The sequence below is a fragment of the Canis lupus genome, chromosome 5 (genome assembly GCF_011100685.1).
Source record: "Canis lupus familiaris isolate Mischka breed German Shepherd chromosome 5, alternate assembly UU_Cfam_GSD_1.0, whole genome shotgun sequence".
Classification (NCBI taxonomy): Eukaryota; Metazoa; Chordata; class Mammalia; order Carnivora; family Canidae; genus Canis; species Canis lupus.
Genome location: NC_049226.1, coordinates 36978837 through 36993641, shown reverse-complemented (window position 1 = coordinate 36993641; position 14805 = coordinate 36978837). Strand labels below are relative to the sequence as shown.

Below are 14805 nucleotides of genomic sequence, written 5' to 3'. Positions count from 1 at the left end.
GTGAGACGTGTACTGTTTGAGATCAGGGGTTTTGGAGAGAAAAACATTTGGCTGCTGGCTCTATATTTCAAGTATAGAACCTTAAACAATTGGCTGAGCCACTCAGAGCCTCAGTTTCTTCATAGGTAAAATGGAAATAATAGTAGTTTCATGGTGCCATTGCACACACACACGATATAGGACCCGTGAAGGGTGTGGCATAGTGCCTGGTGTATCATACAGTCAGGGGGAGAAAAAAAAATCTCATGTCTTTTTTCAAAATAAACATTTTATTTAAAAATATATTTATATATTTTTTAAAAGAACACATGCCAACTTTGATATCTTAGCCGTTGCTTCTTTTCCTGGCAATCCACATTTCTTTCTGGTATTGTATAGTTCGGTAAAGGAGACCAATGTGAGCACAATACAGAGGTCCCCACAGAGAATAAATGCTGGCTTTTTTTTTTTTTTCTTTTCTTTGCAAAGCACCTCTTTGGGTTTCTCCAAGGGAGAGTTTCAAGCACCCTTTTTCCTCACTGCAGGACCACTGGAGGGGAACTCTAGGAGGCAGTGTGGGTTCCCTTCCTTTGGAAAACGCTAGAATAACATCCAGGATCCCCATCATTATACTTTCCTCTTCCGTAAACACTCTGGAGATGTTAAACCATTTATAAAGGAAACTCATGTGATCAGTGTCCATGATGGGAGGTGATGAAAGAAGCTCAAGAGATGTTCAGGAGTTTGTTGGTCCTAATCCATTGGGGGGAAATCACCAAATCCTAGAATCAGAAGGAAGCTTACTTGTATGTTATCAGCTCTAGTGATCTTATTCCAATTTCCCTGGTAAACAGAGGAGAGCGAAATTCCTCCCAGATCTCTCCCTATCTTGAAATCATCTTCTAGTGCCTAGTCTCAGCCTAGCCAGGGGTCCTCTGAAAATGTGGATTCTAGAATCAAAGCCAGCTCCTTAACACAACCGGAGCAGCTCTTGGAACCATAGGACCATCTTGTTCCAGAACCATCTAAGAAAGAACTAGAATTTCAGCAGCTGAACCACCCTGCTGGTTTAGACTGGATTTAAAGGAAAACAAAGACCCCAGACTCTTTTCACTTTGAGTTCTCTCATCCCTGACAGCAAACTGGGTGCCAGCCCTTGTGGGCTTCCCCAGTGGCAAATGAAGGCCTGGGTGGGGGGCAGGGCAGCAAGTGCTTTCCTCCTAATGGCTCATGTGGGAACTCTTTCCCCCCCAAATGTCCCTTTTGCATAGAGACCTAGTTATAAAAGTCAAAGACAGGGGCTGGGAGCAATAATAATAATAATATCAAAAAAAAATAATAATAATAATAAAAGCTTCCTTCATCTTTCCCTGATTTTCAAGGTGTTCCTGTATCTGGCAATGAGAACAAACCCTAAAGCTCTCACAGATGGTTTAAGTGGTGGGGGAAATGGAGAGAACTCCCAAGTGCTATGCTGCTGTTTGACCCCAGAGACAAGCAAAAAAAAAAAAAAAAAAAAAAAAGTTACTGTGGGTGATAACTTGTGGCAGAAAAAGGGCCTTCTACTCTCACTTCTGGAAAAATGAAGGATTTCACACACACACACACACACACACCCTTTTGTTTTGTTTTGTTTTGTTTTAATTAGAGCTAAAGGTTTCTGGTTTGAGGACTGGGAGATTCCCAGTGTTCTTGCTTGTAGGAAGCACAGCTCCCCCATCACTGAATTTGAACCATGTGTATTTTGTCAGGTTAGTAGTGGATGTCTGGTGTGCCTGGCACAGGTCAGACATCAGGTTAGTTGTCCATTGGATGAGGAAACTGGATGCCGGAGCTTTCAGTGGGCCAGCATTTGTTTCTGGAAGAGCTAATGGAGTTTAAATATATTTTGAAAAGGACTGTCTTGAATGCTTGGGATAAGTTTTTTGAGTGTTTTTCCAGATTAGAAATAAATGTCTTTTAATCGTGAAAGCCACCAGTGCACAGACCCTTGACTATTCAGGTGGAAAGTCTCTTGGCTTCCCTCTCTTTCTTTCCTCCTTCCCTCCCTCTCTCCATCCCTTCCTTCTTTCCTTTCTCCCCTCCTTCCTTCCCTTCTTCCATCCTTCGCTTCCTTCCTTCCTCCTTCTCTCCCTCTCCTCATAACAGAATGAGTGTTGTCTTAATAATATTGTTAGAAGCAGGGCTACTGCTAATGAGCACCAGCTTAATGAGAGCATTTACACAAAGGCATTTTCTGACTCTGTTGGGTAAGTTTGAACCCATGGGGCTGCAGCCACATTGGGATTGGTACAAACTCTGTGTAGGTCTGCTTCACCACGGTGTGTGTGTGTGTGTGTGTGTGTGTGTGTGCATGCACACACGCATGTGCACTAGGAGCCTAGAGAAAACAATGTGTGGTTATCTCCAGGCTCTGAGAGCATTAAGAAACTTGAACGTGGCCATCTTCAGAAGTCTCTGTGCATCTCCCAGTCATGCCCAAATGATCTCCAGAAAAGAGGATGCACTTAAGAGTTTAAAAGTACTTAAAATAAAAACGCCCAATAGGAGACAGATGAATTAGCATGGTCTAGCTGGTCCACTGGGTGCAGCCAACTTCTTCAATTTTCTCCCAGGTATCCCTGGTTTGATACAGTAAATCTCCCATCTGATCTATGGAGAGACAGAGTGAATATCATACGTGGAGCCTGTGGGTGGGTGGGGGCTGAGACCAAGAATCCAGGGGTCCGCTCTGTGCTAAGTGTGTCAGATGGCAGTAGCAATATCCTTTGTTGGCTGTGATGTGTGTGTGTCGGTGCTGGTAATTCCTACAAAGGTCTTAATGAAAATGCACAGTCTTAAAGTACAGCATCCTCCCTACCAAGTCTAGTCCTTCTGCTAGAAATACCTCAGGTAGGGACACTACAAGTTTGTTTTCCGAAGGCAGCAAGGTGAGGGGCGGGGGGAAGAGCATAAAAATTGCACAATGTGGCACATGAAAAATGTACTGACCAGCAAGCTTCATCAAGATCCAAGTAAAGCTTCAACATCAGAGGGACAAATGTGAGGAAAGCGTTAATAAGATTTTCTTCCCCGTAGCCTCACCTCCATGGAAAAGACTGGTAATTCTTCCCTCTTGATTTTTGGTTCTGATGAATGACATAAAGGCAAAATGAAAAATGTACCATGTGAATGTCTGAAAGCACAACGCAGGTCAAGGAGTGTAAAACCGGGTTTCGTGTCTCTTTGATGCTTTTCTACGAGAGACTGTATTTACCATTCCCAGCAACTCATGGTGAAGCTGTTCAGTCATTCCACATCCATATCCCTTGTCAAGATGAGCGTGTTCATGGGAAGCAAGTGGCTGTGAGTCATCAGGCTAGAGTCGTTAGTCATACACAGAGAGGCAACATGCAGTCTGTTGATGAATCAGGAACTCATAGTGAGAAAGGCCGAGTATCATTTCACAGCAAATTGGGGCTTGAGGGCTTTTGGTATAGAACTCTCCATAACACTGCATTTCAAGACACGTACAAATATACACACGTGTGCAGACCTACACATATGCACATATATATGCACACATATATACACACATACATATGCATATGTATATCTCTATACACACACGCATACCTGCCCCCACAAAAGACTGGGCAGCTTTCAGAGCAGCAGTCCCCCCCCAAAACACTCTGTGTTCACACATGTTTACAAGCTAACAACGGAATGACTTCTGAATCTTTGGTTTATCAAAAAGAGAACTTCTAAAATCACAACATTTTTGGTTATCTTCTCCATAAGTGCACAGTGAATATTATTATTATTTTTTTTACAAAAGAAGAAAACAGTGCCTTAGTGATTTAAATTAAAAAAAACCAACAACAACAACAAACCAACCAACCAGCAATAGCTACTTTCTACAGCATGCAACACTATGAGACGGTGAGTTGGAGCCACAGTGAGCTTGAGAGAGACCGTCCTGCCATTTGAGTTTTTCAACTCCCAGCAAAAGCACGAGGTAATGAGGAATGCACACAAGACCATCGTCTTCCTTCTTTCCTTCGTGTTCCATGTGCAACCGTGTTTTCTTTTACTGACTCAGATCTGAAACACTCTCTCCTTGTAAATATAATTCAGATCTATCTTTACAATGTAATGGTTTCCAATTTCCCCAAAACCACCCAAATCAATGATTGCTATGAATCAAAATGGGAGCAGAATGAGCTTTGAGACTGATGGGCCACGTCACCAGTTTTTTTCCCCCAAGGACATTCTTTCGGCCTTTTTCTTTCTTTCTTTCTTTTTTTTTTTTTCCAGCAAATGATGCATACGGAGAATGAGTTCTCTGGGAGAACCTGGTGTTTTAGCCTTTTAAAATATGGCTTTATTAGGGGTATGGCAGCTTGTTAGATCTGAGGAGTCCCTCTTGATATTGGGGCAGAAAGAGTTTCAAAAGAAGAGCAAGAAGAGATTGGTATCTTGAAAGAAAAGTGGGAGAAAGATAAACTGAAGTAGACCACCAACCCCCTCCCCCCCCAAAAAAAGTTGGATCTCCCTAAATAGTTATCCTGTTGTACTAATCAATGGTACTTATTCTCATGACACATGAAACAGTGATTTTTAGGCCTGTCTGAACGATTCCTGGTATGGCTTCCTGAAGCTAGAGATAGTCTTCTCTTCTGCTTATGGGGTCACTTCCAGTCTTTGAAACTAAAGGGGGTTGTGTTGGGGAACCTTCAATGGCAGGAGGCTTTGAGTTTTGTTGGAGTTTTGGTTCTTGACTGTTTCATGGTACTTATCACCACAGAGACAGTTGGAAGTGATCTAGCTACTGGCTGGCAAAGAAGGGAAATTCTGGGTAGGGTTCTTTGGACCAGATATAGGTTAGTTGTTATCTGGGATCACACAGAGTCCTGGGTTAAGGCCTGGAACCACCCCAAGGGGGCAGCTTTGCGGCCAGGGGACACTGAGTTGACTTCCTTTCCCTGGGAACGGACTGGTTCTGTCTCTCTACTTTACCTCAAAAACCTAACTGAAGTTGAGCCTGACTTCTGTTTTGAGAGACAAGGAGGGAAGTGATAGGAAGCAGCCTCCACCACGAGTATATCTTCCAGAAACAGTGATGGTCATGCTATAACCCCTAGACATCTTTCCATAGTATGTCTCATAAATTCACGAGAGAGGCTTACCATGTGAGATCTTGCCCGAACCATGCCCGCGAAAAATTATGGGCCACGAGAATATTGGTGTTTGAAAAGGCAGTGAAAGAATTTCTTTTTGGGGGTGGGGTGGGGGTGGGGGCATTCTTGATCTGAGAAAGCACATTCTGGAATGCATTGCTGAAATCATTAGCAGTCACTGACTGTTGGTGAATATTACATTATATATATAAAGACTCCTATTTGTTCTCGCTGATGGTCACAGAAGTCTCCACGGTTTCTTTGCAATTCCCTTGTCCTCTTCCTCTCCTCCTCCTGCTTTTGGATGGTATGAGTGTCTTTGGTTGTGTGCTGTCCCCCGCGGGACTCCCAGCGGTCTTCCTCAGCGCCCCGGCCTCGGGCGCCCTACCATTGCTGTAAGTGCAGGTCCATGGGGGAATTCAGGTTGAGATCCGTGACATCCAGGAAATCAATGTTAAAGATGCTGGGGCCGCCCGTGCCGAGGGAGCTAAAGCTCGGGGTGGAGCTGGGCGGAGTGAGGTCCAGCCACTCCATGGTCTCCCACGGGGATTCGGTAAAGCTGAGCTGCAGCCCGCTGCTGTCCACAGACGAGGGCGAGAATTGAGTCTGCATTGGGGACAGGGGGCCCGGCAAGATCTCGTGTGCGCTGAACAGCTCCTCTGCAGCCTTCCCGGACAATCCATCCACGATCCCATCGAAAGGAGGCTCCTCGCTCCCAATTTTGAGAAGGGCGACATCGCTCACCTTTCCTAAGGGGCTCTGGGAATTTAATAAGACTTCAAGGTGCTCGTCGCTGTCGGCGCCGTAGGGGTCGAAGGAGAGCTGGGCCCCCGAGGACGAGGGCTTGGCGAGGGCAGCAGTGGGGCTCCGGGAGGACCCGGCTATCTTGGGGACTTTCTGAAGACACGAATGATCCTCTCTAGCGTCGGCTGGCATTTCTGGTGGCAAAACACAACGGGAACTGTTAAATGGCTTCAAGTGGAACAGGCTACATAGGATGGATCTTGGTTGTGTGTGTGTGTGTGTTTTAAGATTGTATGTATTTATTCATGAGAGACCCAGAGAGAGAGGCAGAGACACAGGCAGAGGGAGAAGCAGGGTCCGTGCAGGGAGCCCAATGTGAGACTTGATCCCAGGACCCCAGGATCACACCCTGAGCCAAAGGCAGACGCTTAACCACTGAGCCACCCAGGCGTCCCTACATAGGATGGATCTTTGGAACAAAGGAGTCACATTTAGACATGAGAGATGGCCTTTCTGGTCACTGCTTCTTCACCCAGTCTCATCCTCGAAAGTGCTCCTTCTGTGCCCAGTTCTTCTCTCCCGTCCCTCCCCAAACACTTTCTATGTGGCAGTTCCGCTCTCATCAGCCACCTCTCCAAGAAGGTCCCTTGACCTGCTCCTTCACTGACACCTGGCTGTCCCCAAGGACTCTGCATCCTCCTTACAGTCTCAGTGGGGGAGCCAGAGGTGAGTCATCAGGCGCCACACCACTGCCACCTTCTGATTGTCACCCTCGGCATCCTCCTGCCAGCTCCTCGGTGGTTTCGGTGGTTTTGAGGGTTGCGCCGCCATCCCCGCTGGTCATCTCCGGGTCCCCCTCCCACAGGCACTGAAAACCCCATTCCCCAGTTCACTGCCCTTCCCACTTCAGCTCTTGTCCTTCTCTGTGACTTCGGCATCCTGGGAAGGGGCTGAGTGTCCAGTGGCCTCCCAGTGCCTTGACACCCTACCGCCTCCACTCCAGTGCTCCCTCCATTCCCACTCTGTTGGACACCCTAGAGCCCCAAATACTGCATCCCCTGGAAGCTCAATCTCAAGCAAAATCTCCCCTCTCCACCCATCCCCTCCCATTCCTCTAGTTCATTTATTAAGCACCCTGTGATGACAGTTTCTCAGCCACTTGGGGTCACTGCAGTCTAGACTCTAGTACTTTCTCCATCCAGCAACCCCCTTGGCTCTCGCTTCTTTTCCTGCCTAGCCAGAATGCTCTGCTCCACCATCATAGCTCCATCTTATAAATATTCTCAATCCCTTTGCTCCTTTCTCCTTGCATCATATTCCTGTGGCAAAACCCCACACCTAGGGGCACCCGGGTGGCTCAGTCGGTTAAGCGTCTGCCTTCAGCTCAGGTCATGATCTCCGGGTCCTGGAATCAAGCCCTGCATGGGGCTCCCCACTCCATGGGGAGTCTGCCTCTTCTTCTCCACCTCTCCACCGCGCTCATGCTTGCTCAAATAAATAAAATCTTTAAAAAAAAAAAAAGCCACACCTGGATGAATCTTGGTTGCAAGAGAAAAATGACACAATGGAGCTGACTGGTCTCACTTTAGATTCATGATCACAATCCTATCAGTGGCACTTAATACAGCCTAGAACTCTACTGTGCTTCCCCAGAGAATTCATTCATGAGGGATTTATAACTGTCCTTGAATGGTTCTTCGGTCCTCCAATCTCCCATGCTCTCCTCCTGCACCCTTACCTTTGCTGATCTGGCCATAGATTTTATTAAAAATAAAGGGTGTCTGACATCACCCTCTCCTCTGTCTGCTACAAAAACTTACAAAGATACACACACCCATGCCCATCTTTTTCTTCTTCCTCTTGTTACGATGTAGGAATTACCTGTTCACTTGCCTGTTGTCCATCTGCCTTCCCAGACTGCAAGCTCCACAAAGGTGGGGACTTGGTCTGGTGCGGCCCTGAACCTAGTACCATGTCTGGCCACTCCTTCCCCAAACCTTAAAGTTCTCATCGAAAGGCTTGGCCCTGCGGTGTGTTTGTTTGGTTTTTCCTATCTACATGTTCTCCTTATATGATTTTAATGCATCTGTGTGGTTTCAAATTCTGGGCATATGCCATGTAATTCTTTTAAAAATAAAGGAATGACCAAAAAGGAGGCAAAATGAACATGCTGATCTATCTTTCTTTCTTTCTTTCTTTCTTTCTTTCTTTCTTTCTTTCTTTCTTTCTTTCAAGCCTGGAATGACATCTGAGCATGAATGGACCATCCAGCAGGAGATTACTAATTGAATTTCATTTTGGGTAGGTAGCACAAAACTTGCTTTGTCTGCTCTCTTCTTCTTCTTAACAGGTTAGGGAGATTGGGATTGGAAAGGCAGAGAGAAATGGGAAGAACAAGAGGAAGCGCTCAGGGAAATAGTGATTGGGTTGGGAATGCAAACTGGCACAATGATTGGTGAGCAAGCTCCTAGAACAGAGGGACAAAAGTCGCTGAGGGAGTCAGCCGCTGTGCCTGAACGGCGAGCTCATGTGAAGTGACACCGTACCTGTTCACGGCTTTTGGCTCTGACCTCCAGTGCGCACCTGACCTTGGTCCCAAGGGTTTATGTGCCCCCAGAGCACATGCAGGTGCAAAGGATCCCAGGGGGCAACACATAGGCAGTCTTACCTCCACTTTCAATGAGGACATCGAGGAGCTCATCCATCTGCTGACTCCGAGTCATTTGCTGTTGCAAAGTAAGCAGAGGAGAACAGAGAAGTGAGAAGGTGGCCTACCTCTTCCGTGGGAGATCTTGAAGCAGGGCTACAGAATTTCGAACTAGGTTTGGTTAAGGAGGGTTTTCTTCTTAATTGTGGTAAAATACACACAGCATTAACATTTATCATCACAATCATTTTTAAGCATCCAGACATTCACATTATCCTGTGACCATCCCCATCATCTGTCTTCCAGAACTTTATCATCTTCCCAAGCTGGAACTCTGTCCCCATCAAACATGAACTCCCCATCCTCCTCCCGCCAACCCCCGACGACTACCATTCTGCTTCCTGTTCCCACGAATCTGACAAATCTGATACCTCCTAGAAGTGGATTCATACAGTGTATTTCCTTTGATTACTGGTTTGCTTCACTCAGTATAATATCCTCCAGCTTCCTCCATGTTGAGACATGTGTTAGAATCTCTTTTCTTGTTAAGACTGACTAGCATTGGGACACCTCAGTGGCTCAGTTGTTGAGTGGTGGCTCAGTGGTTAAGCATCTACCTTTGGCTCAGGGTGTGACCCCGGGGTCCTGGGATCAAGTCTCACATCGGGCTCTCCCCAGGGATCCTGCTTCTCCCTCTGCCTGTGTCTCTGCCTCTCTCTCTCTGTGTCTCTCATGGATAAATAAATAAAATCTCAAAAAAAAAAAAAAAAAAAGACTGACAGACTGACTAGTATTAATTCTGTATTTTTTTTTAAAGAATTTATTTATTTATTTGACACACACACACAGAGCAAGCACAAGTAGAGGAAGCCGCAGGCAGAGGGAGAGGGAGAAGCAGATTCCCCACTGAGCAGGGTCCCCCCAATTCGGGGGTCCATCCCAGGACCTTGAGATCATGACCTGAGCCAAAGGCAGACGCTTAACCGACGGAGCCACCAGGCACCCCTTAAATCTATGTATTCACCCCATTTTGGTTAATCATTCATCCATCGATGGCCACTTGGGTTGCTTCTCCCCGTTTGTGAATGATGCTGCTGTGAACATGACGATAATTGGCTGATCACACGAATAAAGCTCAGTGTTCATTTCAGACAGGAAAGCTCCTGAAACAACCTATAGCAAGAGAAGGGGAGAAGGACGCAGAGTGCTCCCCACAAGAGTCCTTCAGAGTGAGTTCGGCTGAGAGGCTTCTATCCCAGGAGCAGGGCTTCTTAATACACAGAGAGTATAGACGTCTTTCTCACTTTGAAGTGACAGATCTGCTTCCTGTTGGGGGGCTGTGACTCATGCTTTCCTGGTTCCTCGCTGCAAGGGCCTATGGAACCTGTAGACACTTGTAAGGTATATGCTCCTTCCCTCTGGCTCATCTGAGTTGTATGGTAGAGTCTTATTTATGGAAGTCCACTTTGCTTGATCTTTTCCTTTTCTTTTGAAACCATAAAGGATCTGTGGATGCTTCACAGATACCAGAGGCAGAAAATGGGGAGAAGAGGGGCACATACCGATCTCTTGCCCCTGAGAGCCCACTCCCGGTACACAAAGGCAACAATAATCGATACCACGGGAGCGCTGCTCAGAGAATGAGTCACCTGCCAGTCCAGAAGGCATTAGATGTCTACAGGGTCTGGCAGGTAATGGAAATGAGCCAAATATAGAACAGGATAGAGGGATAGAATGCACAACCAGTGCTGTGGTTCAAGGAGGCAGTGGATACTTTGTCCTCCCATAGAAATGTGGCTCTGCTGTTGCTAGATCCTCTCATTTTTTTCAGAAATGAGAAAGCCTACTTTTCGCCTAAAATCTCCTGACATTTAAAAATACTCTTTAAGCCAAGTGAAACCTAACTGCAAGCTGAATTTGATCTGTGGGACACCAGCATGCAGCAGCTGACGTAATCCTTCCTTGCGAGGTCAGGCGCATACAAAGGGCCATCTGATTTTTTTTTTCCAAGCCCAGACCATTTGAAACAGAAGATCATTAACTGCTTTCCTTTTTTTTTTTTTTTTTTTTTTTTTTTTACCTTTTATTTGGAAAATTTCCCAACATAAATGACAGTAGAGTCATGATGATGACGGTCATCAATACTTTGCCAGGATCACAGAATTCTGAAACTAAGAACGAACCTAACAAAAGTATCACACTGACACAACTGCTCCCCTCTACCTGAGTACCTACTTCCTGCCTGGACAATGGGGTAAAAGTGCTACACTCTCTAGAATCCTTACAAAGTAGATAGGGACCCTATTTTATATCACAGAAGTTGAGGACTTGTCCAACCTTATTGACAGTGGCAGCTGGTACAGCTGACGCCGAGTCCAGGGGCCTGGATGCCCAGCGGGACCTCTTCTCGGCCTGCCTTGCACACCTTCTGTGCACTGTGCACCCGCAACATCTTCCTGCAATTAGCCTTCCAGGCCCTTTGCCCATTTTCATCGAGGGATTCCTGACTCACTCAATGTCACCATCTACAAACTGCATGAAGCTCAATGATGAAAAACAATGTCTATTTAGGCCACCTGCTTCTCGACAGAGGACACATCTTGCAAAGTTACCTGCTTTACGGCATCTTCATAGGATGGAGGCTGGGTTATCTCTGGAACTGCTGAAGTTGACTTGGAAAAAGTTGGGGATGGAATTGAAAACTTTGGCCCTGTCTTATCGGAAGAAGAGTGTAAACCAGCCATCTGTGGGGGTACAAGGCAGAGAGAGAGTCAACTCATGTGTTGGAAATGGCACGGCTTCTGTTTTTATAAACTCCAGGCTCGATTTTTGGAAAAATTGATATGAGGGGAAAACAAAAGAGTTAGGGGTTAGAAAACAGCCCTGATATATTGACAGTAGTTCACATCATGGGCATATCATAGGTGGATCATAGTCCATATCTGAGGGCACGTTAGGATGGCAGATTCATTTCTCCCTCTAGGATGAACCCTCTTTGCCTAGGAGAAAAGGATATAAAGTAAGAGTCCAGTTCAACGCGAAGAAGCCCATAACCCCAGGAATTCCCAGAGTACTTTACTGCCTAGGGCATTTCATTCCTAACGGGGTGCATGCATCTGCAGAGAGGGGGAGGCATTGCTGGGGTATCTCTTTAGGAACCAGCCTTGTGTATTATGAGTGTTCTACGGTGTGCCTGGGGCATCTCAGGGTTTCTGTTCCCAAAGGACGCCTTGTGGCAGGTAGCGCTTCTGCATCATGGCCATCTTGCTTGTCTTCTTCTTATCACCTCCGCATTAGTCTGTGGAACTCCCATACCCTGGTTCTCTCCCATCCCTAATTTTCACCTGCTGGTATGTATCACCTTGTCTTTTTCCCCACTGAGACACAGCACTGTGACTCAAACTCTCTGCACTGTTCTAGACCTTTCCACAGATCCACATACCTTCTGCTTTCTCAGGCATTATTTTCCCATGTGCCGCTATCCCAATCTTCAACACCACAGAAACTGGTTGGTTTGCCGTGTTCTTTCACAAACAAACCACGCTAATTTTAGTGCTCGTGATTTCTAGGACAACCCCGGGAGATGGCTCCTTGGAACACCCTATCTGTACATCCATGTCAGCCTGTTCAAGTAGATTTGTTTTTTATCTAACATGTACTTGTTTCTGCTTTTGAACCTCCTCATTTGGAGGACAAAGCCGCAGAAGAGGGAAGAGGCAACATTTACATCTTTTCCCAGGTGCCTACCTTTGGCTGGACACCTGGGCTTTTGGGACGAGAGCTGCCACCAGCACCATGACTGCTGTCTGCCTGGGCTCCAGAGAAAGGCGGGTGGAGGCTGGAAGGCTGGGGAGAGAAGCTTGCAGGATGGCTCTCATGTGCCCCTGAGTTCTGAAAGGAAGAAACAACCAATGAAGTGGCCTCCAGCTGCATATTTGAGGGCTTTTGCTGAGAATCCTGTCCCTACCCTGGGTCTTATCTTTGCAAATCTCCCTAAATCTCATTATCAAAGTCTCAAATCTGGCTTTATACACACCCACCTATTGCTCAAAAACCTTCCATGGCTCTAGTCAGCCACAGCATTGGGTCTCCCCCTGTAACCACTGTTCAACATGCTTCAGGTCAGGTCCCACTCCCTTCAAAAGCTTATGTTCTACTAATTCCTCCCCAAACTTCCCTCAGCATGCCTTGCACATCATACTTCCCTGTCTTTCCCCACACAGAATGCTCTTTTACCAGGACACCTGGGTGGCTCAGTGCTTGAGTGTCTTTTTTCAACTTAGGGTATGATCCTGGGGTCCTGGGATCGAGTCCCACATCGGGCTCCCTGCATGGAGCCTGCTTCTCCCTCTGCCTGTGTCTCTGCCTCTCTCTGTGTGTCTCTCATGGATAAATAAATAAAGTTTAAAAAAAAGCTCTTTTCCCTACTCTTCCTTTCTTTCTTTTTTCTTTCTTTCTTTTTTTATTTTTTAGCTCTACCCTTCTCATTGAGTCCAACCCTTTTGTAAAACCTTCCTGAACAAACAAAAACCAAAAAACCAAAAAAAAAAAAAAATATCAAAACCCTCCTGGACCTTTCTAGTCCTTCATGACCAATCCACTTCCCCCACCCTCCCCAACACTTCATGCAGCGTTTGATGCCAGAAGCACACATCAGGCATGTTCTTCTGTATTGCTCTTTATCTTTTTACCATGTAACTTGTCCACGTTCTCAGAGAGTGCTTTGTAAACTATGAATCACTGCACAAATGTTAGTTCTTCTTGAGAGCATCCATAGCGTTAGAATGGTCTTAGGGTCCGGAGCTGTGTTTCCAGAACTATTTTTACCTTTGTTGCCTAGGACACTGTGCTCTCCGTAAACGTTGTCAACAGTGATGCTAATCCAGGCGAGGTCCCCACCCCTCCCAGAGTGCCCACTCAGGAGTGGACATAGTTTGCTTGAATGTGTTCCTCTGGCCAGTGCATAAAAGCATATTCCCATTATCTATGGCCACACCCCATATTACCAGAGTCCATAACATCCAGTGTGTGAAAGGCATGTCCTTTAGAATCAGCTAACCCTGGGTCCCTGTGATCCTGGACACCTGGTTTAACCTCCTTGAGCCTCATCTTCCTCAGTGGCAAATAAAGAATAAGGAATTGGAGCTCAGAAAGCTGTGACAATTAACGGGATCACTCAGAGGCATACCTCTTAACACTGGTCATGTGGCAGGATCCAGTGATGGGGGGTATGTTCCTATTTCCTTTCCCATAATGTAGATTTCAGAATTTCTGATGATATCACTTTTTAAAAAAGATTTATTTATTCATGAGAGACACACAGAGAGAGACACAGGCAGAGGGAGAAGCAGGCTCCCTGCGGGGAGCCCAACACGGGACACGATCCCAGGACCCCAGGATCACGACCTGAGCTGAAGGTAGATGCTCAACCGCTGAGTCACCCAGGCGTCCCTGATGATGTCATTTTCTTTCTCAGAGAGGCTTAAGTAGACTTTCCTAATGACTCCTGAGCTACGTGGATAAGGAAAGTGTCTCATGATCGCCTTGGTTGAGTCTTTGAACTAGTTACTCCCGTAAGCCGTCTCTACAACTGCCTCCCATTCTGCTCCAGCCACATAGGCCTTCCTTCTTCTTCTTTTCTTCTTCTTCTTCTTCTTCTTCTTCTTCTTCTTCTTCTTCTTCTTCTTCTTCAAGATTTTATGTATTTATTCATGAGACAGAGACAGAGAGAGAGAGAGAGAGAGAGAGGCAGAGACACAGGCAGAGGGAGAAGCAGGCTCCATGCAGGGATCCCAATGCAGGACTCGATCCCGGGTCTCCAGGATCACGCCCTGGGCCAAAGGCAGTGCTAAACCGCTGAGCCACCTGGGCTGCCCGGACCTTCCTTCTGATCTCTGAATATTCCACACACAACTCCCACCCTGGGGCCCCTGTGCTTAGGATTCTTCCTTTACCCCAAATATTCACCAGGCTCTCTCCCTTACCTCCTCAAATGGCCCTGGATTTAAAGTTTTTGATTTAAAGTTGCAAATCTGAAAATGTCCTGCCACCAGCCCTCTCTGCTTTCTCTCCATAAGATCTATCATCTCCTAATACATCATGTATTTCACCTGTTTATTTTATTTGCTGTCTGTCTTCCCATGAGAATAGGGATTTCTGTTTGGCTAGTACAGCACTCATCCCCAGAGACGAGAGCAGGGCCTGGCACACAGGAGGTGCTCAGTAACTCTCTGCACTGTGCAGACCAATAGATGGAGAGAACAGGAGGGGCTGGTA

General features: G+C 46.3%; 1 protein-coding gene across 17 annotated transcripts in view; it reads right to left on the bottom strand.

Moving 5' to 3' along the window:
• Nucleotides 1-250: 250 nt before the first annotated feature.
• MYOCD (myocardin) overlaps nucleotides 251-14805 on the bottom strand; it is a 149913-nt gene continuing 135358 nt past the window's right edge. For all 17 annotated transcript variants that reach the window (XM_038536908.1, XM_038536911.1, XM_038536909.1 and 14 more), the window contains 4 exons: nucleotides 12277-12420; nucleotides 11142-11273; nucleotides 8551-8608; nucleotides 251-6076 (listed from right to left, as the gene is read on the bottom strand). In XM_038536908.1, coding sequence (XP_038392836.1) covers nucleotides 5523-6076; nucleotides 8551-8608; nucleotides 11142-11273; nucleotides 12277-12420 — 888 coding nt within the window. In that variant the 3' untranslated portion in view covers nucleotides 251-5522. The remainder of the gene's footprint in view (nucleotides 6077-8550; nucleotides 8609-11141; nucleotides 11274-12276; nucleotides 12421-14805) is intronic.